Source organism: Grampus griseus (genome assembly GCF_964374135.1).
Source record: "Grampus griseus genome assembly, chromosome: 13".
Lineage (NCBI taxonomy): Eukaryota > Metazoa > Chordata > Mammalia > Artiodactyla > Delphinidae > Grampus > Grampus griseus.
Window position 1 is genome coordinate 38163143 of NC_139007.1, and position 26493 is coordinate 38189635.

Here is a 26493-nt window from a genome sequence, read left to right on the forward strand (position 1 = left end):
TATCTTCATTACAGAGATTTGTAGAAAACATAATTAGAAGTGTTTCCAGGTAATTTGGTAAAGATTATTCATTTCTAGGTAAGGTGATTATTTTATTATTTTATTTAAAGATTTTTTTTGATGTGGACCACTTTTTTTAAAGTCTTTATTGAATTTGTTACAATATTGTTTCTGTTTTATGTTTTAGTTTTTTGGTTTCGAGGCATGTGGAATCTTACCTCCCCAACCAGGGATCGAATCCACATCCCCTGCATTGGAAGGCAAAGTCTTAACCACTGTACCACCAGGGAAGTCCTAGATGATTACTTAAGAATGAATACCCAAGGGAAAACATCTGAGGAGCACAAATTTATAAAACTATTTTATTTCCATATAAAATACAGAATATAAATTATGATAAATTTTAAAATGTGAATGAAACAATGAATGGAAGATAACTTTTTTAAAATGCATACTCTGGAAAAAGAAAATAGCCAATCTCTCTGATTACATCTAACATATGAATAATCATGGCAGATTTGGACAGTCCGTCAAGTTTTAAAAATCTTTATGTATTTTTGAATAGGTATTAAATGCTATGGTATACAATCCAAAGGGTACAAATGTAAGCAGAATGAAAACTAAGTCTTCCTGTCTTTCCTGCCCACTCAGCTATCTAATTCTCCAAAAGATGTCATATTTCTCTGCACCTTGCTTGGTCATATATTTTGGCCAAATTAATTTTAATTAGGAAGTAAACATTTCATTTTTTCTTCAGAAGAAGTTCAATCAAGGAATATTTTCAAGATAGGATGCCTCACAGAAAAACAAAAGTACCCTAAGAATTTATTCTAAAGAGTTTTAAATCTACCATACTGAGTAATATGCAGCAAAATGTTTTCTTTCTTTTTTATTTTTTTTTAAATAGCCAGAGAAGAAAGCTATTTTAAATTAGTAAATTCATTACAAAATACCTTTTAAAGAAAAGATGCTTTACCTCTCAAGTATGTAAATTAAGTAACATCAGTCGAAAGAAGTGAATCCCAACACATACCCCACTTATTCTAATTAACTGATTTTAAATTATTTGCAATTAACATATTTTTTCCTACATCAATGGATTTTTCTGAAGGGCTTAAGAATAATTAAAAACAGCTCTTCCGTATAAGTTAAGCAAACTCTGTTCAATCATATTTACACTAAAAAGTTTTACTCCAAAAAAGTAAAGATTTGCTTTAAAAAAAAGTTAGCTGTTAGTCAAGCCTCTGTTCAAATTACCAGAAATTTTGAATTAATAGAGACAAAATTAAAAGAGTTAATATTCAATATCCATGGTATACTACAAAGGAAAAGAAACTTAGCAGGGAGTCTTTTTCCCATTTACAGTTTTTCTTCATATGAACTAAACAAAAAGACAAAGTCCTTAAAAAGTTAAGCTCCTTAATGACTTACAGATACACAGATTTTTAATTCACTCTATCCTTTCTATTTCCACAGCCCATGCCCTACTTAATGTTTTCTTTGCTTCTTGCCTAAACCATTGTTAAGAATTTCCTCACTGGTCTCTCTCTTCCAATGGGGTTCCACAAAAAAAAAAAGAAAAAGAAAGGGTCTTTGTAGTTTAAAAAAAAAAAAAGCTCAGAAAGTGCTAGGTTAAATGATGTTTAAAAGTTTTTTTTAACCTAAGGTCCTTCTCACTGCCTTTAATATTCTATGTGTATTGTAAATTCCCAAGATACTATAGTATATAACCATTTCTTAATACTATGCTGGTGTTCTAGGCAGTATGAAAAATGTTGGCATAAGTGATAAACTACTATATAGGTCAAGGTCTTACCTTCCCTTTCCAAGTTTACCTCCCATTGTGCTTCCAGCATCCTGTAACGTCTACTACTCTTTTATACCTCTGTGCCTCTGTTCACGATGCCTCCCTATCTGCAATGTCCTTCCTCTCATCTCTACTTATTGAAATCATGTCCAGTCACAAAAGTGTAGGATCAAAAGGTACCTCCTCCAGGAAGTATTTCAAATTCTCTCCAATCTGATTTATTTTCAGCTTCCCCAAGACTCTATAACTTTATTATAGCAGTTATTTGTCTGCTTTAGGTTATATTGTAACTATAACTTCCTTCCTCAAACATTATAAGGAATAGAAAATAAGAATTTCCTGGTACATAGTTGGTAGTCAAAACACTTATGAATTGAAATAGTGATTTTAATTTTCCTAAAGAATGCTTGAAAATAGATCTCATTTCATTATACAAGTACATACAAGCCTGCAAAACTGGTAGAACAGACGTTATCACCTCCCCCATCACAGATTATTATAAACATCATAATTACTATTATATTAAGCAGCTAACATTCCTTGAACATTAACTATATGCCAGATACTAAGCTAAGTGCTTTACACAGTTTATTTCATTTACTCCTCAAAACAATCATATAAAGTAGGTTCCATTATTACCACCAATTTACGGATGAGGAAACTGAAGCTCCAAGAGGTAAAATCACATGCCCAAGGTCTGACAGTAGTAGGTTAGGGCTAATAAATGGCAGAGCTTAGAATAAATTCCAGATCTGTCTGACTGCAAAGCTCACTGTTAACTGCTACACTTTTCTGCCTTTCAGTATTTGCCCAAGCATTTCTCACTAATAAACCGTGATGCTAATCACAGTTCATTTAAACTTAGTAACAAAAAATATTCAAAATTTTCAGATTCAAATAAAATGACATCTATACTGTTGAACCATGACAGCAACATGAAAATGAAAGAATTACTTACTTGCACAATTTGCCTTCTGCCATGTGGAATTGAAAAACTCAGACAGAATCACAACTATTTGCATTCTATCTGCCATTAAGAGACTTCTGGCACAACTATGACTCTCTGAGGAATTCTATAACGACAAAAGAAAAAGAAAGAAAAATACACTCTGAATATTTTTAGACTTCCCAAACAACTATTTGAGGCAAAAAACCTTATAAAAATAATTCAAATATTTATTATAAGCATTTAATTTTTTTGCTATAATCAAATAATGATGTCATTAATAATAACAACTGTAATAAAACAATAGCAGCTAACATTTATTGGCACCAGGTTCACTTGCAAGGGAAGAAAATCTTTGCTTCTTAAATAAATAAGTACTTGCTTCTATGGTACAATCTCAACTGCTTAGGCCCACATGTAATATTTCTTACTCCTTACGCACAGGAAAAAATTCTGGAAAGCTATTCACCAAAATGTAGCAGTAGTTATCTCTGAATAATGGAAATAGAGCAATTTTCAATTTCTTTTTTGCCTCTTTTACACTAAATTTTTCTACAATGAACATATATTATTTACACATTTTTAAAAACTTGGTGGATAAATGATCACAAAACATTGTTTCAGGGCTTCCCTGGTGGCGCAGTGGTTGAGAGTCTGCCTGCTGATGCAGGGGACACAGGTTCGTGCCCCGGTCCGGGAAGATCCCACATGCCGCAGAGCGGCTAGGCCCGTAAGCCATGGCCGCTGAGCCTGCATGTCCGGAGCCTGCGTGTCCGGAGCCTGTGCTCCGCAACGGGAGAGGCCACAACAGTGAGAAGGCCGCATACCACAAAAAACAAAAAACAAAAAACAACAGAAAAAAATTGTTTCATCTTCTGGACATTTTTTGGCTCAAAATCTTAAAACCCACAAGAAAATGTGATACATCTAGTTTGTACCGAAATAGTTTGTACCCAGATAGAAGAACATGCTTTCCACAGATCGTTTTAATAATGAAACTCACACTATGCAAATAATAAATTCAAGTTCCTAAATTATTGGATCCTTATCTATTTCCTTTCCTTTTTGCCCCAAGCAAAGAACTAAGTCCTGCTGACTCTTCATTCTTTCAAAGTTATTTAACTCCTACTGTTTACCCGGCACTATAAGAATCTTGGAGTTCTGAGTATACAAAGAGTATAAAGGAATGCCATCAACACTGGGTCTTCAAAACCTCCCCAGAGACATACAGATAAGGAATTAAATAGTGTCATTAGTAATAAAAGAGAGAATATGTTAACTCTAGAAAAGAACTGATCAGCCATGTGGGATAAGAAAAGAGGGAAGGAGGGCTTAACAGCAGAATTCTTGTTTTAAAATATTTCTGAAGATCATTTTGGGATGATTACCCTTTCTGTGGCTTAGTTTTGTTTTCTCATTAAAACATGCAGCCAAATGAATGCTTGCCTTTAAAATAGTAAATTGAATAAAACATTTTACTTTTTTTTTTTTTTCTGTGGTACGCGGGCCCCTCACTGTTGTGGCCTCTCCCGTTCGGAGCACAGGCTCCGGACGCGCAGGCTCAGCGGCCATGGCTCCTGGGCCTAGCCGCTCCATGGCATGTGGGATCTTCCCGGACCGGGGCACGAACCTGTGTCCCCCGCATCGGCAGGTGGACTCTCAACCACTGCACCACCAGGGAAGTCCTGAATAAAACATTTTAAAAAGCCCTTTTCTTGGAATTGCTTTCAGAGCAATATCAGCTATAGAAGAAGATTTCATAAAAGATCAAACAATGGTTTGTGATAATTTACCCACCAGATTAAAGTAGAGCATGGCCTAAAGAGTCAGACAAACCTGGATTACTAGCTGGTAATCTTGGACAGCTGAGGTAAACTCTCTGAGGCTCAGTTTCATGATCATGAGTCCTACAGGTACAGCATTACATGAAATACCATATGTTAATCACTTAGCACAATGTCTGGCACCTAGTAAGTAACTGATATATGCTATTTCACCTAGCTACCTGTTGCCAACAAGAAGTGCTCTAAGTGGGTGTAGCTGGCTAAGTATAACCAGTTACTTAAGTAGAGTCTTATAAGTAGATGATTGGATATTTTAAAAATCAATACAGATAGAAACTAGGGGCCTGAACGAAGATGGTGGAGTAGAAGGACGTGCTCTCGCTCCCTCTTGTGAGAACACCAGAATCACAACTAGCTGCTGGACAATCATCGACAGGAAGGCACTGGAACTCACCAAAAAAAGACACCCCACATCCAAAGACAAAGGAGAAGCCACAATGAGACGGTAGGGGCACAATCACAGCAAAATCAAATCCCATAACTGCTGGGTGGGTGACTCACAGACTGGAGAACAATTATACCACAGAAGTCCACCCACTGGAGTGAAGGTTCTGAGCCCCACATCAGGCTTCCCAACCTGGGGGTCCGGCAACGGGAGGAGGAATTCCTAGAGAATCAGACTTTGAAGACTAGTGGGATCTGATTGCAGGACTTCAACAGGACTGGGGGAAACAGAGACTCCACTCTTGGAGGGTACACACAAAGTAGTATGCGCGTCGGGACCCAGGGGAAGGAGCAGTGAACCCAGGGGAGACTGAACCAGACCTACCTGCTAGTGTTGGAGGGTCTCCTGCAGAGGCGGGGGGGTGGCTGTGGCTCACCATGGGGACAAGGACACTGGCAGCAGAAGTTCTGGGAAGTACTCCTTGGCATGAGCCCTCCCAGAGTCGGCCATTAGCCCCACCAAAGAGCCCAGGTAGGCTCCAGTGTTGGGTTGCCTCAGGTCAAACAACCAAAAGGGAGGGAACCCAGCCCCACCCATCAGCAGTCAAGTGGATTAAAGTTTTACTGAGCTCTGCCCACCAGAGCAACACCCAGCTCTACCCACCACCAGTCCCTCCCATCAGGAAACCTGCACAAGCCTCTTAGATAGCCTCACCCACCAGAGGGCAGACAGCAAAAGCAAGAAGAACTACAATACTGTGGGAAAAAACCCACAGCCTGTGGAACAAAAACCACATTCACAGAAAGACAGACAAGATGAAAAGGAAGAGGGCTATGTGCCAGATGAAGGAACAAGATAAAACCCCGGAAAAACAACTAAATGAAGTGGAGATAGACAACCTTCCAGAAAAAGAATTCAGAATAATAATATGAAGATGATCCAGGACCTCGGAAAAACAACAGAGGAAAAGATCGAGAAGATGCAAGAAATGTTTAACAAAGACCTAGAAGAATTAAAGAACAAACAAACAGAGATGAACAATACAATAACTGAAATGAAAACTACACTAGAAGGAATCAATAGCAGAATAACTGAGGCAGAAGAACGGATAAGTGACCTGGAAGACAGAATGGTGGAATTCACTGCTGCAGAACAGAATAAAGAAAAAAGAATGAAAAGAAATGAAGACAGCCTAAGAGACCTCTGGGACAACATTAAATGCAACAACATTCGCATTATAGGGGTCCCAGAAGGAGAAGAGAGAGAGAAAGGACCTGAGAAGATATTTGAAGAGATTATAGTCGAAAACTTCCCTAATATGGGAAATGAAATAGCCATCCAAGTCCAGGAAGCGCAGCGAGTCCCATACAGGATAAACCCAAGGAGAAAAACGCCAAGACACATACTAATCAAATTGGCAAAAATTAAAGACAAAGAAAAATTATTGAAAGCAGCAAGGGAAAAATGACAAATAACATACAAGGGAACTCCCATAAGTTTCACAGCTGATTTCTCAGCAGACACTCTATAAGCCAGAAGGGAGTGGCATGATATACTTAAAGTAATGAAAGGGAAGAACCTACAGCCAAGATTATTCTACCTGGCAAGGATCTCATTCAGATTCGATGGAGAAATCAAAAGCTTTACAGACAAGCAAAAGCTAAGAGAATTCAGCACCACCAAACCAGCTCTACAACAAATGCTAAAGGAACATCTCTAAGTGGGAAACACAAGAGAAGAAAAGGACCTACAAAAACAAACCCAAAACAATTAAGAAAATGGTCAGAGTAACATACATATCGATAATTACCTCAAACGTGAATGGATTAAATGCTCCAACCAAAAGACACAGGCTTGCTGAATGGATAGAAAAACAAGACCCATATATATGCTGTCTACAAGAGACCCACTTCAGACCTAGGGAAACATAGATACTAAAAGTGATGGGATGGAAAAAGATATTCCATGCAAATGGAAATCAAAAGAAAACTGGAGTAGCAATACTCATATCAGATAAAATAGACTTTAAAATAAACAATGTTACAAGAGACAAGGAAGGACACTACATAATGATCAAGGGATCAATCCAAGAAGATATAACAATTATAAATATATATGCACCCAACATAGAAGCACCTCAATACATAAGGCAACTGCTAACAGATGTAAAAGAGGAAATCGACAGTAACACAAAATAGTTGGGGACTTTAACACCTCACTTACACCAATGGACAGATCATCCAAAATGAAAATAAATAAGGAAACAGAAGCTTTAAATGACACAAATAGACCAGATAGATTTAATTGATATTTATAGGACATTCCATCCAAAAACGGCAGATTACACTGTCTTCTCAAGTGTGCACAGAACATTCTCCAGGACAGATCACATCTTGGGTCACAAATTAAGCCTCAGTAAATTTAAGAAAACTGAAATCATATCAAGCATCTTTTTAGACCACAACGCTATGAGATTAGAAATGAATTACAGGGGAAAAACGTAAAAAACACAAACACATGGAGGCTAAACACTACGTTACTAAAACCAAGAGATCACTGAAGAAATCAAAGAGGAAATGAAAAATACCTAGAGACAAATGACAATAAAAACACGACAATCCAAAACCTACGGGATGCAGCAAAAGCAGTTCTAAGAGGGAAGTTTATAGCTATACAAGCCTACCTCAAGAAACAAGAAAAATCTCAAATAAATAATCTAACCTTACACCTAAAGGAACTAGAGAAAGAACAAACAAAACCCAGTTAGCAGAAGGAAAGAAATCATAAAGATCAGAGCAGAAATAAATGAAATAGAAACAAAGAAAACAATAGCAAAGATCAATAAAACTAAAAGCTGGTTCTTTGAGAAGATAAACAAAATTGATAAACCATTAGCCAGACTCATTAACAAAAAGGGAGAGGACTCAAATCAATAAAAATAGAAATGAAAAGGGAGAAGTTACAACAGACACCACAGAAATACAAAGCATCCTAAGAGACTACTACAAGCAACTCTATGCCAATAAAATGGACAACCTGGAAGAAATGGACAAATTCTTAGAAAGGTATAACCTTCCAAGACTGAACCAGAAAGAAATAGAAAATATGAACAGACCAATCACAAGTAATGAAATTGAAACTGTGATTAAAAATTTTCCAACAAACAAAAGTCCAGGACCAGATGGCTTCTCAGGTGAATTCTATCAAACACTTAGAGAAGAGCTAACATCCATCCTTCTCAAACTCTTCCAAAAAAATTGCAGAGGAAGGAACACTTCCAAACTCATTCTATGAGGCCACCATCACCCTGATACCAAAACCAGACAAAGATACTACAAAAATAGAAAATTACAGACCAATAGCACTGATAAATATAGATGCAAAATTCCTCAACAAAATACTAGCAAACAGAATCCAACAACACATTAAAAGGATCATACACCATGATCAAGTGGGATTTATCCCAGGGATGCAAGGATTCTTCAATATACACAAATCAATCAATGTGATACATCATATTAACAAATTGAAGAATAAAAACCATATGATCATCTCAATAGATGCAGAAAAAGCTTTTGACAATATTAAACACCCATTTATGATGAAAACTCTCCAGAAAGTGGGCATAGAGGGAACCTACCTCAACATAATAAAGGCCATATACGACAAACCCACAGTAAACATCATTCTCAATGGTGAAAAACTGAAAGCATTTCCTCTAAGATCAGGAACAAGACAAGGATGTCCACAATCACCGCTATTATTCAACATAGTTTTGGAAGTCCTAGCCTCAGCAATCAGAGAAGAAAAACAAATAAAAGGAATACAAATTGGAAAAGAAGAAGTAAGGCTGTCACTGTTTGCAGATGACATGATACTATACATAGAGAATCCTAAAGATGCCACCAGAAAACTACTAGAGCTGATCAATGAATTTGGTAAAGTTGCAGGATATAAAATTAATGCACAGAAATCTCTTGCATTCCTATACACTAAGGATGAAAAATCAGAAAGAGAAATTAAGGAAACATTCCCATTTACCACTGCAATAAAAAGAATAAAATACCTAGGAATAAACCTACCTAGGGAGACAAAATACCTGAATGCAGAAAACTATAAGACACTGATGAAAGAAATTAAGGATGATACCAACAGATGGAGAGATATTACATGTTCTTGGATTGGAAGAATCAATATTGTGAAAATGACTATACTACCCAAAGCAATCTACAGATTCAATGCAATCTGTATCATGTTACCAATGCCATTTTTTATAGAACTAGGACAAAAAATCTTCAAATTTGTATGGAGACACAAAAGACCCCGAATAGGGCTTCCCTGGTGGTGCAGTAGTTGAGAGTCCGCCTGCAGATGCAGGGGACACGGGTTCATGCCCCAGTCTGGGAGGATCCTACATGCCGTGGAGCGGCTGGGCCCGTGAGCCATGGCCACTGAGCCTGCGCATCCGGAGCCTGTGCTCCGCGGTGGGAGAGGCCACAACAGTGAGAGGCCCGCGTACCGCAAAAAAAAAAAAAAAAAAAAAAGACCCCGAATAGCCAAAGCAGTCTTGAGGGAAAAAAACGGAGCTGGAGGAATCAGACTCTCTGAATTCAGACTATACTACAAACCTACAGTAATCAAGACAATATGGTACTGGCACAAAAACAGAAACATAGATCAATGGAACAAGATAGAAAGCCCAGAGGTAAACCCACACACCTATGGTCAACTAATCTATGACAAAGGAGGCAAGTATATACAATGGAAATAATTGTATTTTCAATAAGTGGTGCTGGGAAAACTGGACAGCTACATGTAAAAGAATGAAATTAGAACACTCCCGAACACCACACACAAAAATAAACTCAAAATGGATTTGAGACCTAAATGTAAGACTGGACACTATAAAACTCTTAGAGGAAAACATAGGAAGAACACTCTTTGACATAAATCACAGCAAAATCTTTTTTGATCCACCTCCTAGAGTAATGGAAATAAAACGAAAAATAAACAAATGGGACCTAATGAAACTTAAAAGCTTTTGCAAAGCAAAGGAAACCATAAACAAGACGAAAAGACAACTCTCAGAATGGGAGAAAATATTTGCAAATGAATCAACGGACAAAGGATTAATCTGCAAAATATATAAACAGCTCATGCAGCTCAATATTAAAAAACAAACAACCCAATCCAAAAATGGGCAGAAGACCTAAACAGACATTTCTCCAAAGAAGACATACAGATGGCCAAGAAGCACATGAAAAGCTGCTCAACATCACTAATTATTAGAGAAATGCAAATCAAAACTACAATGAGGTATCACCTCACACCAGTTAGAATGGGCATCATCAGAAAATCTACAAACAACAAATGCTGGAGAGGGTGTGGAGAAAAGGGAACCCTCTTGCATTGTTGATGGGAATGTAAACTGATACAGCCACTATGGAGAACAGTAGGGAGGTTCCTTAAAAAACTAAGAATAGAATTACCATATGATCCAGCAATCCCACTACTGGGCATATACCCAGAGAAAACCACAATTCAAAAAGACACATGCACCCCAATGTTCACTGCAGCACTATTTACAATAGCCAGGTCATGGAAGCAACCTAACTGCCCATCAACAGAAGAATGGATAAAGAAGATGTGGCACATAGATACAATGCAATATTACTCAGCCATAAAAAGGAATGAAACTGGGTCATTTGTTGAGACGTGGATGGATCTAGAGAGTGTCATACAGAGTGAAGTAAGTCAAAGAGAAAAACAAATATCGTATGTTAACGCATATATGTGGAACCTAGAAAAATGGTACAGATGAACCGGTTTGCAGGGCAGAAATTGAGACACAGATATAGAGAACAAACGTATGGACACCAAGGGGGGAAAGCTGCGGGGGGGTGGGTGTGGTGGGATGAACTGGGTGATTGGGATTGACATGTATACACTGATGTGTATAAAATTGATGACTAATAAGAACCTGCTGTACAAAGAAAAAATTAAAAATAAAAATAAATAAATAAGTCAAAATCAAAATCAATACAGAATAACCTGTATGAGTGGTCAACGTGCGGAACAGTTCAGTTGAGGAAGACATCAGAGTAGTTGGGAGAAATAAGGAGAGTTCATGGAGGAAGCAGGATTTGAACTAAGCCCTATACTAAGAAAGGGAAGAAGGTTTTAAAATGGGGTAAATAAAATGATCAAGGGGTGAAAGTAGGAATGGTTATGCAGTATTCAGGGAGTATTCAGGAGACCAGTGGAAGGTACCTCTATGAAAGTAGAGGCAGTAGAGGGAGAAGTCAGGGCAAGGTAATGAAACGTCTTGAGGGTTATGAGAGTCACACAGTGGGAAACTTTTTAAGATTTTTGAGGAAGATGGCATGAAAAGCAGAGTTTGGAGAGCATAGGTCTATGTCACAATATGTAGGGTGAAGCAGGAGACTAAATAGACTATTTCCATAGTTCATGTATAATGAGAAGATAGTAGCAACAGTGAGAATGGAAGGTTAGTGATGAATAATCCCAACAACGATGATGTACTTTTGAATACCTAATGGTTCTAAAAGCTCTAAATGTATAACTCACTTAATCCTTGTAACAACTCTATGAAATAGGCAGTAGTATCCTTTTGGATTCAAACCCAGCCTCTTTCACTGCATGGTCTTGGGTAAGTTACTTAATCACTCCGAGGCTCAGTTTCTTAAAGCATGATATCCACCTATATATGTCTAGGTTCCTTATTTGGACAAAAGTTCCTTTAGGATGGAAACTTTGTCTTATATCTTTGTATTCCCAACACCTAGCATATGACAAAAAACATTGGCCTTTGGTTTATATTTAGAACTTTTAGAACTCAAATCTGTCACAACCACTTAGCAGAAACCTAACCACAATGAATCCAACAATACACTTTCATCATGCCTATTTGGCTAAATGCAAACAACCAGACAGATTATTTCCACAATAAATCCATAATCCCAAACTGTACTCCTCACTTGCCTGTCTGCTCATTCTCCCCTGATTAACACCACTATTGCAATCTTCTCCACTCTCCCTTGAAACTCTGATATCCCTCTCACCCTTTACTCTCAAGTGAAGATCTAGCCTCCTGGTTGACAGTGAAAACAGAGACCATCAAGCTGAAACTCTGATCTGCCTACCCCTCTACACCCAACCTCTCCTTCTACCCTCCTGTTAGAGTGCAGAACGTGCCTGCCCCTGTCAAAGGCTCATCTCTCTCTCTCTCTGTGGATGCCTTAGATCTCAACTACTCTGCCTTCTCAGGAAAACTGACCTTGTTTACTTTCCCACTGTTTCCTATATCTTCCCTCTCTCTATAGGATTCTTCCTATCAGCATTTGAACATGTTCAGGTCTCTCCCATCTTAAGAAAGGAAGAAGGGAAGTAGAGACAGAGGGATGGAGGGACAAAGGAACCGAAAGAAATTAAAAGAAAATCCCTGAGTCTCAATTCCTCTTTAGTGACCTTTCTTATCTCTTCCTTATGGCCAAACTTTTAGTTGTGTAACATCACTATTCCCACTTCCTCATCTTCCATTCATTATTTAATCTACTTTAATCTTACTCCCACCCCCAAGTGCTCCCTCAAAATGGCTCTTATGGCACCAAGAATGCCAATGTTGATAGATTCACTTCTGGTCCTCTCAGCTGGATTTGACACAAATAACCACCCCTTCCCTTTTCCCTGATTTATAGGACAGCACATTCTCCTGATTTTTCTTAATCTCTCCGACTCTTCTTTCTTGGTCTCTTTCAATATTTTATCTTCTAACCAAATCTTCAACCCAGCAGTTCTTATGTATTCTCACTTCTTACTCAAACTCATCATGCCATGGTTTCAAACACTACTTTTAAGCTGACTACTCCCAAACCTATTATCCCCAATCCACATCTCTAGACACACACATCCAACCACATATGCAATATCTCCACCTAGATGTCTCATAAACACCTCAGAATCAACAAGTTCAATATCAAGTTCATGATCTTCCCCCACCAAACAGGTTCCTCCCTCCATCTTAGTAAACAGCAACCCTATTCACTAAGCTGCTCTTATTAAAACCCTGGAAATCATCGTTCCTTTCCTTCATATTCCATATTCAATTAACTACCAAGTTTTGTCAGTTCTACCTCCTAAATATCTCTGAAATCTATCCATTTCTCCCCATCACAATGGCCCCCATGTGGCCTAGCCACCACCATTTCTCACATCACTGTAAGAGTCTCTTAATTCATTTCCCCACACATACTATTCCCCTACCCTCCCCAGTCCCTGTCCCCTCCATTTTCTCTCATGTAGCCATAATGACCTTTTAAAGTACAAATCGGATCATATCATTCACAGAATTAAACCCTTCAGTAATATCACACTGCTTTAAAATCAAAGACTAAAACCCTTAGTAATACCCTACAGTTAATATGACCTGGCACCTGCCCACTTCCTCAGGCTCAGATCACTAGTCTCCTCCTGGCTCACAGTGCTTTGAGTTCTTTCTAGTCCTTAAACATACCAGACTCCCATTCAGAGTCTTCACATCTGCTACTTCGTAACATGTATACATTCTCTCTCCTCCCCAACCTTCTCAAATTTTAGGTGTCAGCTTTAATCACTGACCACTTCTATCTACTCTCAGCTGATCTTGAATGCTCAAGATCTGCATTCTTGTTATATGCTTTGGCAGCATCTGGGATTTTTTTCTCTGCAACACTTATCACACTTGAATTAAATAATTACTTTTATAACAATATGTTTAATGTCTGTTTCCCCTACCAGACTACAAGCTCTGCTCATTCACAGCTATATGCCTAGTTACTACCACTACCCTGGCACATAACAGGTACTCAGTAATTTTTTTTTTTAGTGAAAAAGAAGCACTACATTTTCTGATCTCCAATGAAAGAGACTAAAACTATGTTGAACACTTCCAGATACATACCTCCAATCATAGGTAATATATATATACATATCTATATGTCTATCTGCTTATATAAATTTTAAACAAACCAAGTATAATAAGATGAAGATTAGCAATTCAGAATTTGGGGGGCCAAAGCAACCTGGCAACCACTCTAGTGATGTTGAACAGCTCAATGAAACTACATCTCTTTTCAGTTTAAATTAAAGAAGAAACTATGACTCTAAGTAAGAGGGAATCCGTCAATTCTACTATTCAGGTTTCACAAATCACTGTATTCTTTACCTTGAGATAATAAAATGATATTATTTGTTTTATATTAGTTTTATATTATTAGTCCTTGACCCAGTAATTCCAAGAGGAAGTGACTAGAAAATAGAATTCTCATCAGATAACTCTTTTACAGTTAAATGAATCAGCTTGCTGTACCACAGAAATAGCTTACTAATTTCTACCTTTGATCTTTTTCTCCTTGTTATACTCCCCTCCTCTCTCAATCAATCCATGGACATTGATTCACCCTAAAGAGGTGAGAAAGAATGTCTTGTTCATAATTCCACTTGTAGGTATTCTCTGATTAACCCCACCTTGCTCTGTTCCCTCCTTTAATTCAGCATCTCCTTCACTCTTTTGTTCTAAAATCCTATTGTACAATTTATAACACTCACATTGATGATTTTTTCCCTTTTTCTTTTTCTCAGTATAGATTTATTTTTATTTCCCCAACTACACTGACAGTTTAAGGCCTGGACTTTACCCTCCTTTTCCTTCAAATACCCTTTAACCAGCCCAATATTTAAGAATAGCATGTGCTTGCTAATTAAGCTTATTTAAATGAAAGACTGAGTCTATGTGAGTCAAAGAAAATACACTACTCTCCAGAAACAATTCCCTGCCACACACACACAAAGGACAACTGATTCCTTTAAGTTCACTCCTAAGAAACTCAGACATAATTTTCCATAGGTTCATCATTACACATAATGGTTCAATTCCCAGACCAATCTGAAAAGGCCTATAAAATCCACGAAGTACCTCACAACTGCAGAAATCATGCTTTTGAGCTACCACATCCAGCTCTACTGAGGAAAGGGGATGGGGGGTAGGCAAGATCTAGGATGAGTTGGAGAGGAAATACGGATTGGGGAAAGGGGTTTCTGCCTCTTTTTATCTCTTTACCCCGTTCCTTCACACAACAGTGAGGCGAGCTGGGTGTGCAGGTCACTGGTAGAATCAGACACAAAGCAGAGGAAGCAAGTTTCTGCCGTCTCCACACTGGGAAGCCTCCTGTAGGCAGTAGGGAATTCATGTGGAAATTCATATACAAATATGCCCATAATTGGCCCACAGATGCCCATCACTGTGCCACCAGAGTTTGGGGTAATTTTTTAACCTCTTCTTAATTCCACAGAAACTACACAAATGAGGAATGTGTTTGCTGCCTCAAAAGATCCAAGCTTTGCTTCAGGACTCACGGTCATTCTGGCCACAGAACAATGCACCTAACTGCTTAAAACAGAATATGATGCCATATCATATCCTGCTGTAGTTGACAGGGACAAGTCTTTGGTGTTTTACTTTAAAATCATGGTGAGATATACTATATATATATATATATATATGTATATATATACATACACACACACACACACACACACACATATCCCTTGCTATACCCAGGAGAAGTATGCCTGAAAAATACTACATGTAGGTCTACATTTACTTAAAGTACCTTGAAAAGTAGCTCTTTACAGAGACTGGCCACAGAATTTATTTAATGCAAATAAATTCCCTATTTTTGTAAAAAATACATATTTATGTCAAGTAATATCAAGCTGACAAAGTAGGATGCAACTATATATGTTTATATTTTGTCAAATCAACTATGATTTATGAAATAATTCCAACCACATTTTCATGAGACTTTTTCTCCCAGTACAAGAGGAACTTTCCACTCCATAATCGCAAAGTCATTTCTCCTGTTTTTCCTTTACAAGGCATATCCAGCCCATACCTCATGACTCCCACCAGCCCTGACACTAATCCTTTCCTACTCTAGCCCCTTTAAGGTACTTAGGAACAAGGACATGTCTGTGCCTGCCTGTCTTCCTTCCTCCCTCCCTGCCTTCCTTTCTTTCTCTTTCTTTCTTTTAATTAAGACCCTCACAGCACCAACCACATGACCAGAGAGCTCAAAGAGTACCAAGAGTGGAAGGCAGATTTACCCTTTTGTAAAATTTTAGTTCCCATTTACTGAGAACTGTTACTATGTGTAGTAATAGTTTTCTAAGAGTTCCTCTCATCCCCATCTTACAGATGAGACAACAGTTACAGAGAATATAACTTGCCCAGAGTACACCTCTAATAAGCAGAGAACTGGTCTCCTGGCAGAATGGCTCCAGCCTGTATTAATGACTAAAATGAACTCTCATGCATTATCTCTTTTTATTTTTTTAACAGTCACATCTGGCAGCGGTTTTTCTCCATTCTACAGAGGAGGAAACTCCAAGATAGACTCCAAGATAATTAATCCAAGGTCCAACTGCTAGAAAGTGGTGGATCTGAAAATGCCTGGCTACAGAGCTCAAGCTCCTTACCACCAGCACACTATAGTTTCCCCACTCCACCTGGGGTTTCAGGAAAGAGTCCTTCCTGGGAACTCCAGGTGGAGATGGGAAGAAGCTGTGGCAGACTGGGGGGAAAGAGGTGACGAAAGGTAGAGTTGGGGTGCAGAAGCCCCAAGAAAACTAGTCATACCTATCTGCAAATATGTACCCAAAGATGCCCAACAGCAGCCATGGAAGCAAAAATCCAAACCCCACGCCCCATAATGCCACCCACTTTTCTGATGCCCCTAACTCCACAGTCCCAATCCAACCTCTTTTTCTCACAAAAGGGGAAACTGAACACCCCCCCCCACCCCGAGATAACCATCATTCCATCCTCCTCCCTTTCCAACAATCCACGCCAGAGGTCCCGGGTGTGCCTTCTACCCACCCCTACGGCTCGGCTGATGTTGTCCATCTTGCTGGCGACCTGTTGGAAGAGAGGATAGCAGGTCTGACAGAGGCGCACCGGCCGGGCGCCGCGCACTAGACACCCGGTCAGCTCTGCGCTGCTGTTGGCGAAGTCCAGCAGCAGCTCCCGGCACTCGGGATCCAGATCCGGCAAGTCTGGGGGTAATGACAGTGGCCCCATGCTTCCGCCCTGCAGTAGAGCCAGGGACAAGTCCTCCACCTTCAGCAACTGCTCCTCCGACAAGAGGTCGTGGAGGACCCGGTGGGGACTGCTGCCCAAGGAGAAGGTGCCCAGAGCCAGCCCCGACCACAGCAGCGCCACTAGCAGCAGCCGCAGCAGCAGCAACGATGACCTCCGTTGCGCGACTGTCCGGTCCGGGTCCATCGCGGGGTTCACGAACCCCAAGGTACAGACCTCCACCTCTCCGCCCCTAATCGGTGCTGCGGACAGCTGCCGCTTCCGGTTTCCTTGGGCGCAGGCCGCGAGCAGGGTCACGAGGCGCGCGCGTCACGGCCCCGCCTCCGGCGCGCGGCGCCCCGCCCCATTGGCTGCAGAGAGCCTCTCGCGCCGCGGGCCGGCGCGCGTGCGGGAGCGCGCACACAGTGGCGGTTTCGCGCTCCCAGCCTGTGGCAAGCGCCTGACCGAGGGGCGCGCGAGACCCGGTTGGCGTCAGCTGTGGAGGCCGGAGCTGAGGCTCGCCTGCCCTATGAATATAGGCGTTGGCAGCTTTGAGCAGTTAAATCTCTGGGGTCTTGCCCTCGGTTGCCCACCTCTTTAGGAGTTCGTTGAGTTCTAGAAGTCTGAGGAGTTATGTGCCACAGAAAGACGGACGGCCTCCGCCGTGGGAATTACGAGTGAGTTCTCTGAGAAAGCCTGCTGGCACGTGCCTTGCAGGTTTTTTTACTTGGTATTTCTTAGCATAATTTTCCCCCTCAAAATATTTGGAAAGAGTAATGACGTGTGTTGATTATTTTTGATAGTGGAGCCTAGCGGCTTAAAGCTTTTTTTAAAAAAAAAAAACTTATCTGTGTCAGCGCTGTCCGATAGACTTCCTGAGGTGATGCAAAGATTCTGTATCTGCGCTCATACAGTAGCCACTAGCCACTTGCGGCTGTGGAACACTCGTAACGTGGCTACTGCCACCGGGGAACTGAATTTTTAACTGTATTTAATGTGAATGTAAATAGCCCTATCTGGCGAGCGGTGCTGTGTCGGACAGCGCAGGTCTAAGTTCTCTCACTGTGTAGCCTGGTCCTTGGGTGGCTAATGTCCAGGTTTCCTTGCGACTGAAGGGGTTCCTGGGGTGCAGCCCAAGCCTGTATCCCAGTGCAAAAACCTGGAAAATCCTTGCCAAACCGCTCAATTTCAAACTCCTATCCAGTTTCTGACAAGCCCAGGGCAATCTTTGGGGACACTCGGAAAAGCTTCCTGATACCACTACTGGGCTGTAAAAAGAATTTAGCTAATGACCTGGAAAACGGTTTTCTGACAAGCATATGCTAACAAATTTGGTAGAAAAATTATTTCCTGGCTGTTTTGTGTCATCCCGCTTTCGTTTTTGCCTTGTAAATTGCAGAGTGGCTGTACTAATTCCTATTCATCTTATGGTGCTAATTTATGTTTCTGAGAGTTGGTAGAGTTACCTTTTTAAGTCTGTTTGATTATTGTTTTGTGTTCCTAATGGGAAGGGAGAAAAGGCCCATAATTTCTTTAACATGCCTCTTTATTCTTTTACTATTACAAACAATATTGCAGGTAATAATCATATCTATACAAGGTTGGTATATGTTTAAGATAAATTCCTAGCAGTAGACTTGCTGGATCAGAGAGTATGTGTATTTGTGATGTTGTTGATTGTGCTATATTACTTTCCACGGAGGTTTAATAATTTACTCATAATGGTTCCTAAAGAACTCTTAAAGAATGGTAATTCTAACATGTAGAAAGACCTAAAAGTTATAGGATGACATTTGAGAAAATTAAGACAACTTATTTTACTGGGGTGGCTAATGTCCAGGTTTCCTTAGGACTGAAGGAGTTCCTAGAGTGCATGCAGCACAAACCTGCATCCAATGCAAAAACCTGGAAAATCCTGGACAAACCGCTCAATTTCAAACTTCCCTTCCTGGAGCAATTCCATCCTAAAGCCGTTAGATCAAGTAGCGTAAGGTTGGCATCCATGCTTGGTGGGGTGGGGGTGTCAGAGGCCCAGAGAGGGGTGTCAGAGCACAGGGAAGACGAGGAAGACATGACCAGGGTGGGGGTGGGGGTATCCTGATGCAGGGTATTGGATTCTGAGTTGGGTAAGAAGGGTTTCCCTGTAAGGGAGGGTACAGCAGTGACTGGGAGTTTGCTTACCTTCAGAAGGATTGATCAAATAGGTAAATATATTAAGGATAATGGGAGTCTGGTTTCTCATTGTCCAAGAAGGGAGTTACAAATATGAAAAGGGAGAAAAGTAGAATGAACTCTGTAGTGTTGGATTAGAATTAGCAATGTATGTATTATTAGTGGCTGCAAATACATACAGAAATAGATTGTGGCTTCTAAATGTCATTCCCCACTAAAAGGAATCAAGAATCCTTGGAGGAACAGCCAATTCTACCACTGGGGTAGGAAAAGCAGAAGTTTAGCCTGGATCATCATTTTGTACCAGAAAGTAAGGAAGTGCTGAGAGAATGATGGGGATGTGTCAAGAACACACAGAAGCCAGCTTAACTAGGCTCCCACTGGCCAAATCTGGAACAATATGAGCATCAAAATAAATAATGATGGTTAATGGGTCGTAAACCATTGAATAAAACAGGAAACCATGAACCTATAGTGATATATTTAAATAAATGAATAAGCTGAATGTTTCATGGGGATTAAAATATTTACATCTATTCAAAGTCATCTGCTAAAAAATGTATTAATTATAAATGGAAAAAATGAGTAAATTTACAGTGGAGAAGTCTGTCAGATCCCACATTAATCAAATGACCAACATGAACGTCATCATAATGGGACAAATAGAAATTGTATGCCACCTGATAGAATGCATTTAGAAGAACATAGCACCAATTCTATTATATTCCTACCAAAGATGCATAACCTGATTCTAATCATGAGAAAACATCAGATAAATCAAGTTGTTTCATTCTGCAAAATATCTAGCCTATAATCTATAGTGTTATGTCTACAAGAGTCAAGAAAAGATTGAGGAATTGCACCTGACATAAAGGACATTATTCAGACAACTAGCGAAATTTGAATGGGATCTGAGAATTAGAAGGTAGTAATGTATAATGTTAATTTCCTGATTTTTATAATTGTATTGTGGTTATGCAAGAGAATGTTTTTTTTTTTTTTTTTGCGATACGCGGGCCTCTCACTGCTGTGGCCTCTCCCGCTGCGGAGCACAGGCTCCGGACACGCAGGCCCAGCACCCATGGCTCACGGGCCCAGCCGCTCCGCGGCACGCGGGATCCTCCCAGACCGGGCACGAACCCGTGTCCCCTGCATCGGTAGGCGGACTCCCAACCACTGCGCCACCAGGGAAGCCCTGGAGAATGTTTTTATTTGTAAATATAAAATACACAGGAAAGCATTCAGGGGTGATAGGACATCAGGTCAGCAACTTACTTTTTTTTTGAGGTATAATTGATTTACAATATTGTGTCAGTTTCAGGTGTACAGCAAAGTGATTCAGTCATATTTTTTTTTCAGATTATTTTCCATTATAGGTTATTACAAGATATTGAATATTTTTCCCTATTATACAGTAAATCCTTGTTGCTTATCTATTTTACATACAGTAGTGTGTATCTATTAATCCCATACTCCTAATTTATCCCTCTCCCCCTCCCTTTCCCCTTTGGTAACCGTAAGTTTGTTTTCTGTCTGTGAGTCTGTTTATGCTTTGTATATACATTCATTTGTATTATTTTTTAGATTCCACATGTAAGTGATATCATATAATATTTGTCTTTGTCTGACTTACTTCACTTAGTATGATGTTCTCTAGGTACATCCATGTTGCTGCAAATGGCAATATTTCATTCTTTTTATGGCTGAGTAGTATTCCATTGTATATATGTACCACATCTTCTTTAGCCATTCATCTGTCAGTGGACGCTTAGGTTGCTTCCATGTCTTGGCTATTGTAAATAGTGCTGCTGTGAACATTGGGGTGCATGTACCTTTTCAAATTAGAGTTTTTCATCTTTTCTGGATATATGCCCAGGAGTGGGATGGCTGGATCATATGGTAGCTCTATTTTTCATTTTTTAAGGAACCTCCATACTTTTTTCCATAGTGGCTGCACCAATTTACATTCCCACCAACAGTGTAAGAGGGTTCTCTTTTCTCCACACCCTCTCCAGCATTTATCATTTTTAGATTTTTTTAATGGTAGCCATTCTGACCAGTGTGAGGTGATATCTCATTGTCGTTTTGATTCAGCAACTTACTTTCAGTTGGTTCTGGAAAGAAATGATTTGTACTGTGCTTCCAACTTTTTTGTAAGCTTGAAATTGTTTCAAAATTTAAAATACATTGTAAAAAAATTAGGGTACAGCAATGCAATAGAATTCTGTGCATTTGACGTCTTATGTACCCAATGTGGAACAATTGCCAACATAAATTAAATAGAAAAAAAGAAAGTGTCAAGAAAAAGAATTTTTAATCCTCATGCATACATATGCATAGACTGTCTCCAGAAGGATACACTAAGTGTGTTCACTTTGATAGAAGAGGAATTGAATTGAGTAGTATGGGAACAGGGCTAGAAGAGAGACTGTTCATTGTAAACTTTATTTTAAATTTTTGTTCCATGTGAATATTATTCTTACTCAAAAAATTAATAAAAATGAAAAGATAGTTTCTTCACTTGTCAGCTATCAGTGAGTTCAGGGCATTTGTGAATCCTACGAAACTTTTTCATGGAATTTTGTATGTATGTATATCTTTCTGAGAAGAATGACATAACTTTCATCATAGTTTTTTGTTTTTGTTTTTGTTTGCGGTACACGGGCCTCTCACTGTTGTGTCCTCTCCCGTTGTGGAGCACAGGCTCCGGACGCGCAGGCTCAGCGGCCATGGCTCACAGGTCCAGCCGCTCCGCGGCATGTGGGATCTTCCTGGACCGGAGCACGAACCCGCGTCCACTGCATCGGCAGGCGGACTCTCAACCACTGCGCCACCAGGGAAGCCCAAAAGTCTAGACTTTGAGCTTTATACAATGACAACATAGGACTTTGGAGCTGTTTCCCATGGAGGGGGAATGAGTGTATATTGCCTGCAAGGAGGAAAGTGAACCAGTTATTTAGGTGAGCTGTGGTAGTCATTAATATTTTTCACTAAATATTTCCAGTGTTTCTCCTGTGCACGTAATAGGGTTGCATTTTGCTGTGCCCTTGAAGTTTGTCCTGACTTGAAGTTAGGTTAGCCATTTGACTTAATTTGGCCAGTAAAATGTGAGCAAGAATGACAGGTGGAAGCTTTAGAGATGAGTGTATGATTCACCAGGGGTCCCACCCACCTGCCATCACAATGACTAACACTTTTCTAAATGATGGAAATTCTGTTGGCCTAAGTGAGAAAGCATGGAACAGAACTCCCAGCTGACTGACTTGTGATGGACGTGCAACTTGAATGAGAAATAAACCTTTGTTTTTATAAGCTACTAAGATTTAGGGATTGCTTTTTACCCCAGGAAAACCTAATCATCTTAATATATATTTATTTGCTGATTTTCTCCCCACTATTTTCTCTGGTTCTCTCTCTTTGGATCTCTTTTTATTTGGATGTTAGACTTTATTGAGGAAATTGCTCAACTTCCTTCAATATCCATCCTCTTCTTCCTTTTAATAACTCTCTCCTGAGTTTTGACGGCATAGGCAGGACTACATCCCCCAGCCTCCCTTGCAGCTAGATGTGAACAGAAGTGATACATGTACCTTATGAGTCATATCTTTAAGTTTTGACTTTTATTGACCTCCTTCCTGCTAGTTAGGGAATGTTAACAACTGAAACAGCAGCCCTGGCTACAGGGATGGATATGGATGTAACATGTTTGGCATGACAGAGCCAGCTGGTCATAAAGCAGAGCCATTTACCTACCCTAGGCTACAGAGAAATAAACTTCTTTGCTATTTAAGCCACTATATATTGGAGTCTCCTTGTTATAACAACTTAAGCTGCTTCCTAATATAGTCCCCCTAGGCTGTTACTTTAATTTTCTCATCTTCTATGTCCTCTCCTATTTTTCCATTTCTGTGTCTTTTAACCCTACTTTCTGGAGATTTCATTACCTTTGTTTTCCAGTGCTTCTTCTAAGTTTTCATTTCTGCTGCTACATTTTTAATTTCCAGTAGTTCTTTTTTTGTAGATGCTATATGCTCTCTTTAAAGTTTTCTTCTTCCTCATAGCCTGGTTCCTCCAAGCTGCTTTTTTCTTCATTTTTCCTTGGATTTCTGGTGAACTTTGGCTCTTTCTGCTTATATTTAAGAGAGAGGCACTACAAAGCTGAATGGAAGTTCATGGAAAGGGCTTTTTGACTGTAGGGATCACTATAGGCCAGTAGTTATCAACTGGGGACAATTTATCCTCCTCCACTGCGGACATTGGCAGTGTTTAGAGACATTTTTGGTTGTTACAACAGGGGGAGGAGTGTTGCTGGTATCTAGTGTGTAGAGACCAGGACTACTAAACATCTTACAATGCACAGAATGGTCACCCAAAACAAAGAACTGAAAACATAAATATTTTAGATCTTTTCTCTTGTGCAGATCACGCTCTTCAGAGAAGACTTGCCAATATGCTATCTGGCTGCCAGCATTCTGAGATCCTAGCAATGGAAAAAGACTCAGTCTTTGCACTCTGTTAGTAAACCTTTATTTAATTACCCTATTTTTAGTAAAACACTCCTGCCCTCAAATATGCTTGTGCCTCTTGGTCCAGACTCCCTCTGTTTCACTTTCTCCAGAGATCAGAACTTCAGGGGTATTCTGATGGAATCAGAGTGAGACAGAGTTGCAGGGAGGGTATTGTAAACAAACTTTCAAACATCATCTTCTTTTTAGCTCCTCCACCTACATTTTCAGAGATACCTGAGGTCCCCCACTTCCTGGGTTATTTGAGAGTTCTATAATGTAATTCACTTGCTTTTTTTTCCCCTCCCACTGCAGGCTTAGGATTTAATTTTCCTGGTTCTGCTAAGTCAGTTATCATTAGTCCATCTGCTTTCCAGCTTCCAATATTCTTATTTTGTTTTCTTCCCTCCTGTTGTCTATGTCCTTGTGTGTCTTTTAAAAAAAATTCTTTTACTGTCATTTTGGTGAGATTTCAGGAAGAAGCAGATCTAATCATGCATTCAACTTGCTATCTTAAATGGCAGTTTCCCCTGTTTTACCTCACTCTTCGTTAAAGTAATTAGAATGTGTCTCTTATTCACCACCCCCCACTCCCATGAGATGATAACCTCATGGAGAATGTGAACTGTGTCCTATTTATATTTGTATACTCAGAAGTACCTGGCCTTAATAGGTACTCAGTACATTTGCTACACTGAACTTATGTAATGCAAATTCACATCTGCTTTAAATGCTTTTTCCATTAATATATCAGTGGAAACTTATACTTCTATTTTCCTAATTCTTTAATATGCAAAAATGCAATAAGTTAACTCCTAATGTCCGTAAACTTTGCATGCATGACTAAAATGACCTGAACACGTGGAACACATAAATCATGTTGTTCATTCATGACACTTTGCAGAGAGTCTCATGTACTCACTCTGGTGGCCAATCTCATTTCCAAATCTCCTACTCCTAAATAGAGTATTTTATAGCCTCTGCGTTAGAAGATATTTTTAAAACAGTGAAGTTTAATTACATTTACCTGACAGACTATCTGATTGTAAATGTATATTTCTAACAGATGAATCTTATTAGGACTTCATGTTTGTATCAATATATTTTAAATAAATATCTGCTCAATAAAGAAATGAATAGAGATACACATTAATATGTGTGTTCAGTATTTGTACATTATCAGTGACCAAATTCTGATCGCCGAATCCATGTCCTAATATAACAGGAAAATCTGGTTGTTAATTAGATACCTAATACATGATGCTGTTTCTCCCATTGCTAGGATTCACAGGTCCAGGACTCAAGGGGTAGAAATGGGAGTGTCACCACTAACTATCACCCCTAGTGACTTAGCAGCAAAATTTTTGCTTCCTGTCTATGTGGCCTTATGTTTTGCTAGCTTAGAGGTCTTAGTTCCAAAAGGTGGAATGCTTCCACCAGGAGACATAATGATTCCATTGAACTGGAAGTTAAAACAGCTGCCTGACCACACTGGGCTCCTCATGCATTTTAATCAGTAAGCAAAGAAGGAAATTTCTGTGTTGGCTGGGGTGACTGATCCTGACTACCAAGGGGGACTTGGACTACTGCTTCACGATGGAGGTAAGGAAGAGTATGTCTGGAATATAGGAGATCCCTTAGTATCACCATGCCCTGTGATTAAGGCCAATGGAAAAATACAACAGCCCAATCCAGGCAGGACTACTGATGTCCCAGACCCTTCAGGAATGAAGATTTGGGTCACTCCACCAGGTAAAGAACCATGATCAGCTGAAGTGCTGAAGACAAAAGGAATACAAAATTGGTAGTGGAAGAAGGTAGTTATAAATACCAGCTGTGACCACATAACTAGTTATAGAAATGAGGACGTAATTGTCATGAGTACTCTTGCTTATTTTGTTATGAGTATGTGTGTGTGTATCTCAAATATCTTTGTTTTCTTCCCTCTCTTATTCCTTTATCATATAAAATAAGATATATTGGCTTTATGTCATAGTATTTAAGTATCGTTAATTTTACATCGTAGAATTTAAGTTATGGGATATCAAGGAAAAGAGTAAACACCATTCCAGGACATTACCTCCTCTTCTGTGGAAGTGGTTAGTGTGTTTCTGGCCATATGCAGTATAGTTGTATCACGGTGGGTAGAATTATGACCTTGTTATTGTCTTTATTTAGAGATTAAGCTTGTTTTAAGGAGATGCACATGGGTGCCAAGTTTACAAGGGGTGGATTTGTGATGGTTAATTTTATGTGTCAACTTGACTGGGCCATGGGGTGTCCAGCATTTAGTCAAACATTATTCAGGTTGTGTCTGTGATGGTGTTTTTGGGTAAGCCAACATTTGAATGAGCACAGTGAGTAAAGCAGATTGCTCTCCCTAATGTGGGTAGCCTTATCCAATCAAGCAGAGACCTAAAGAGAACAAAAGGGTTGAGTATGAGGAAACTCCTCCTGCCTCACTGCTTTGAGCTAGGACATTGACTTTTTTCCCTGCCTTTGGACTTTAACTGCAACATTAGCTCTTCTTGGGTCTTGAGCCTGCCAGCTTTCAGATTGGAAGTTACACCATCGGCTCTCCTGGTTCTTAGGCCTTCAGACACAGACTGTAACTATACATCAGTAACTATACCCACTACAGATCTTAGGACTTCTCAGCCTCCATAACCATGTGAGGCAATTTCTCATAATAAATATCCCT

At 39.6% G+C, this 26493-nt stretch overlaps 1 protein-coding gene across 1 annotated transcript in view; it reads right to left on the reverse strand.

Annotated features, from left to right (window-relative positions):
* Window positions 1-17362, reverse strand: part of OSTM1 (osteoclastogenesis associated transmembrane protein 1) — a 38971-nt gene extending 21609 nt beyond the window's left edge. The window contains exons 1-2 of the mRNA XM_082668793.1: window positions 16918-17362; window positions 2766-2880 (exon numbers count right to left, since the gene is read on the reverse strand). Coding sequence (XP_082524919.1) covers window positions 2766-2880; window positions 16918-17322 — 520 coding nt within the window. The 5' untranslated portion in view covers window positions 17323-17362. The remainder of the gene's footprint in view (window positions 1-2765; window positions 2881-16917) is intronic.
* Window positions 17363-26493: the final 9131 nt, after the last annotated feature.